Source organism: Dipodomys ordii, unplaced genomic scaffold (assembly GCF_000151885.1).
Source record: "Dipodomys ordii isolate 6190 unplaced genomic scaffold, Dord_2.0 Scaffold164, whole genome shotgun sequence".
NCBI classification, from domain to species: Eukaryota; Metazoa; Chordata; class Mammalia; order Rodentia; family Heteromyidae; genus Dipodomys; species Dipodomys ordii.
The window spans coordinates 3,081,806-3,086,681 of NW_012267380.1; the positions used below are offsets into that span (position 1 = coordinate 3,081,806).

The 4,876-nt window shown below is 40.0% G+C and overlaps 1 protein-coding gene across 1 annotated transcript; it reads left to right on the forward strand.

Annotated features, from left to right (window-relative positions):
* Positions 1 to 1,063: 1,063 nt before the first annotated feature.
* Positions 1,064 to 4,675, forward strand: Psph (phosphoserine phosphatase). Its single transcript, XM_013033176.1, has 5 exons — positions 1,064 to 1,074; positions 1,202 to 1,336; positions 1,882 to 2,027; positions 3,123 to 3,271; positions 4,195 to 4,675. The coding sequence occupies exons 1-5, from the start codon at positions 1,064 to 1,066 to the stop codon at positions 4,300 to 4,302; spliced, it is 549 nt and encodes a 182-aa protein (XP_012888630.1). The 3' UTR covers positions 4,303 to 4,675.
* Positions 4,676 to 4,876: the final 201 nt, after the last annotated feature.

Here is a 4,876-nt window from a genome sequence, read left to right on the forward strand (position 1 = left end):
CTTTTTTTCTTTTTGCTTATGTGGTGCTGAGGAATCGAACCCAGGGCCTCATGCATGCAAGGCAAGCACTCTACCACTGAGCCACCTTCCCAGCCCCTCAGCTTTTATCTTTATATTTCAGTAAGTTATTTTGCTCTCACTGTTTTAACAAAAGAAAAAAGAAAAAAACAACAAAAATTCTTGTATATCTTGTTTGATTGGAGAATTTTAATGTTTTCATTTATCATTGTAAAACAAAGGACAATTTTATAACTTTTTTTTTTTTTGGTCCGGTCGTGGGGCTTGAACTCTGGGCCTGGGCACTGTCCCCCAGCTCTTCAGCTCAAGGCTAGCGTTCTACCACTTGAGCCACAGCACTATTTCTGGCTTTTTTCTTTTTGCTTATGTGGTGCTAAGGAATCGAACCCAGGGCCTCATGCATACAAGTCAAGTGCTCTACCACTGAGCTACCTTCCCATCCCAATTTTATAACTTTTTTGTGCGAAGCTGTTACATGTAGGGCAATCTGTCTTTAAGTAGGGGTAAATTAGTCTTAAAAAAAAAAAAAGAATCCTAGATAGTTTTCCCTTCAAGTCAAGCATCTCTGGATTTTAGTTGCAGACAAGTACTAAGAAAAAGCTTTAGCTAAATTTGGTAGTGTGCCTTATCCATTCATCCATTTATATTAATATTAGTGACAAATATATTGGAAATAAAACAACCCCAAACCAGTTACCTCTGTCAAGAAAATGTAGATAGGGTATGCTCAGCGTGGTTGGGAAGATGACCATAACTATAAACTGCCTGGGACCTCTAGGATATATAGCATGTTGTTCTTCGTTGCAAGGGTTGATTAGAAAGCTAGTTCTGATTCAGTGTCTCTTAGTGGATCCTGCATTAGACCTGCTTTCCATTCCATAGCAGGTGTTTCCCTGTGGTAAGGCCTGTTCATTCTATGCCTGAATGGCCAGCCTTTGGCTTCTTCCTTGGTTTATGAAAGTGCATGTCTCCAAGAGGGTTTGGATAGGACGTGTGGTTTCTCAGATACCTGAATGTGTGTTTGTGAGTACAAAGCACATGGCCTATGGTTATCAAGTAAACCTTCCTTGGCCTTGCTCCCATAGCAACATGCATGTAGTGGAGGGGCCCTGCGGCAGCCCCTCTCTCACAGTGGATTTTGTGAGGCACAGGATGGCTTCAACCTTGTTGGTCTTCTTCCTAGGACACGGAGAGCCATGGGAGGGGCAGTACCTTTCAAAGCTGCACTCACTGAGCGCTTGGCGCTGATCCAGCCCTCCAGAGAGCAGGTACAAAGGCTCCTAGCTGAGCATCCTCCACACCTGACCCCTGGCATACGGTAAGAGTAGCCTAGTCCTGGGCTGACCCCACTCTGCAGTAGGGTTTGGGGGGCACTCCTCCTTCTTGGAGTCTCTTACTGTGGAACTTTCCTCTGCATGGTTGTTTTGACACTTATATAAGGTCTTGTCTGGTCCTGCCCCATGTCTGCCTTCCCTTTCTCCTCAGGGAGGGCTTACACATTCCTCTGCTTATTTTTCATCTATTTTGTTGTGCCCATGGGCAGAATAGAGTTGTGGAATGTTTTTCTAAAACAAAGCCCTATGCATTAATTTCTAAGTGCATTTAGAAAAAAAATGTAAAGCTGAATGTGGTTGCTGCGCAACGGCTTGGAGGCTGTGGCAGGAGGATCCAAGAGTTTGAGGCCAGCCAAGGCTACATAGTGAGCTCCCCAAGAAAACAACAGAAGAAAAACATAGAAAATGTTAACTTCCTAGGAGATCTACCATGCCAGATATAGCTCACCCAGATACATTCAGGATAAAAAGTATATTATTTCTTTTTCCTATTTTTTTCTCTTTTGTCAATCCAATTGTACTTCTGCAGGGAGCTGGTGAGCCGCCTGCAGGAGCGCCATGTTCAGGTTTTCCTGATCTCCGGTGGCTTTAGGAGCATCGTGGAGCACGTTGCCTCGAAGCTCAACATCCCAGCAGCCAATGTATTTGCCAACAGGCTGAAGTTTTACTTCAATGGTGAGGTTTCAGCGGCTTTTAAACAAATCATTTCTGTTATTCAAGTTCCAGGCGGCATCTGTTGGAGCGCAGCATAAGCAGAGTGCATGAGAGTTAAATATTGGATTGTTCTGTAGACTGGATCTTCTCTTTTTTGGCACCCTGGCTTTGGTATCCATCTTGTCTTCCCTGGGCATATAATACTGCATTTTGTAAACCATTAACTCTAGGTGATCTGAATGATTTTGTACATGTTATATTTTATTTTTGTGTGAGTTCTCATAAATTCTCCCCTGAGTCTCAGGGAGAATTTTGATTATGGGCCTCGTGAGTTACAGCTACATTTGATTTGCCTCTGGCCTCCGGACGCCCTTGGAGTCATAACTGTATTCACGTCACCTAAAGTTCTCCAGTTATGTCAGGGGGTGGCTGATATTCTTAAAACCAAGTAGTATTTAAATGTGTCAATAAAACATTTTTGTGGAGTCTATCGATAGAGATAGAGATAGAGAATGAGAGTTAATTTCTGTAAGAATAGAAATAATTGAGAATAAGTTAGAATTGCCTCTTAGGTGGAACTTGATGTTAACATGTATTTCTTTTTTTCTTTCTTTCTTTCTTTCTTTCTTTCTTTCTTTCTTTCTTTCTTTTTTTTTAATTGGTCATGGGGCTTGAACTCTGGGCCTGCGCGCTATCCCTCAGCTCTTCAAGGCTAGCACTGTACCACTTGAACTACAGCTCCACTTCCGGTTTTCTGGTGGTTTATTGGAGATAAGAGTTTCACAGACTTTCCTACCCAGGCTGGCTTTGAACCGTGATCCTCAGATCGTAGCCTCCTGAGTAGCTAGGATTACAGGCTTGGATTACAGCGCTCCGCTGATATATTTCTTTATTGATCTTGTGACACTTCAACATGGTTTAGAATTATTACACTGGAGGGAGAGGGTAGAATTCACTCAAATGTTTCTGACTTAATAGAGCCACCTCTAAGGCTGGTTGTCACCTTAGGTCCTGTGACTGCTGAGGCCATTTTTAGGCTTTCCAGTGACATTTAAGGGAGGGGGCCCTTAGTTTTAGACTTGATGGATAGGCAACACTGTTTTGAATGTTTTTCAGGTGAATATGCAGGTTTTGATGAGACACAGCCAACAGCCGAGTCTGGTGGGAAAGGAAAAGTTATTAAATTTCTAAAGGAAAAATTTCATTTTAAGAAAATAGTCATGATTGGAGATGGAGCTACAGACATGGAAGCCTGCCCTCCTGCTGTATGTATTAAGGGTACTCATTTTTTTTTTTTTTCAGGTTGTAATTTTGTTTAGATGGGGGCTGGGATGTAGCTCAGTGGCAAAGCGCTTGCCTAGCAAGTGCAACGTCCTGGGTTCGATCCCCAGTACCAGAAAAGAAAAGACAAAGAAAATACAGTTAAAAAAATTTTGTTTAGATGGTTTGGTACTACCTAAGGTTTATGAGACATATTAAACAAAAAGAGCTAAGTATTATTATAAAAACACAAAACAAATTCATTCTCATTATGTCAGTTTTGTGTGAGCTCTTACTAGATGAAGAAATTTACAAATAAGGAACTAAAACTTTCTTAAGTTTTATTTTTTTGCAAGTAGTAACAAGGATTTATTTTAGTATAACAGGATAAAATGGGGAGAGATGGGGGAAAATGTAATAGACATTTCCTGCAGACTACAGAGGAAATGAGAATTAAAGATTCCACTTTTCAGCTGGGCAGTGATGGCTCATGCCTATAATCCTAGCTACTCAGGAGGCTGAGATCTGAGGATCATGGTTTGAAGCCAGCCGAGGCAGAAAAGTCCCCATGAGACTCTTATCTCTAATAAACCACTCAAAAACTAGAAGTAGAGCTGTGGCTCAAGTGGTAGAGTGCTCACCTTGAGCACACAAGCTAAAGAACAGTGACCAAGCCTGAGTTCAAGCCCTAGGATTCACACAGAAAATGAAATATAGATATATATGTATATATATATACATATATGCATATATATACATATATATGTTTTATACACATATATTATAAATAACATAGCTTATGCATTTATAATAGGTATATATATATACACACACATCCACCTATACCTCTATGTATATTTTGTAATATGGATATATGACCATGGGCTGCTGTCATTTAAAGATTATCTCTTGTTCTTTTCCTTCTTAGGATGCTTTCATTGGATTTGGAGGAAATGTGATCAGGCAGCAAGTAAAGGAGCGTGCCAGATGGTACATCACTGATTTTGTGGAGCTTCTGGGAGAACTGGAAGAGTAATGTCAATTTCTATATAGCTCATAACAAAGTCAGATCGATTTTTGAAAGCTACATGGGTGATACTGTTTTCTTACAATTGCTTATGACAACTTTTTATATAAAGTTGATACTGATTATATATTCAAATAAACTGTAATTAGGGTTCCTAAATCACTTAAAGAAAAAACAACTAGTTCTAGTACTGTTATAACCATTAATTACCAAGAGTTTTATAATTGAATTTTTCATGTCTATTTTCCTAGCTGTATTTTACCTGAATCTTTTACAAGTATATAGTAAACATCTTCATGCTTGAAAATATGGACCCAGCAACCTTAAGTGAATATTGGTTTGCTCTTGAATATCTAAATAAAAGCTTATTGATTAGAAGAGATTTGTGCAGTTTTCCACTCTGCTGTGTATGTATTTCAACATTGGGAGTGCCAAGTAGAGACCACTCCAGTGAAGGAGGGAGATTTTTCTGTGTATAGACAGTACAGTGTTATGCCCTTAGCCCTCTGCATGCAGCACTGCCACTGACATGGGGTACAGAGTCTTCTTTTGCCTTGTAGAATTCATTACATATGGAAGGTTA

Coding starts and splice junctions, on each gene's coding strand:
- Psph (XM_013033176.1), top strand. Junction 2,028..3,122: donor GCTGAAGTTTTACTTCAATG/GTGAGGTTTCAG, acceptor AATGTTTTTCAG/GTGAATATGCAGGTTTTGAT. Junction 3,272..4,194: donor TGGAAGCCTGCCCTCCTGCT/GTATGTATTAAG, acceptor TTTCCTTCTTAG/GATGCTTTCATTGGATTTGG.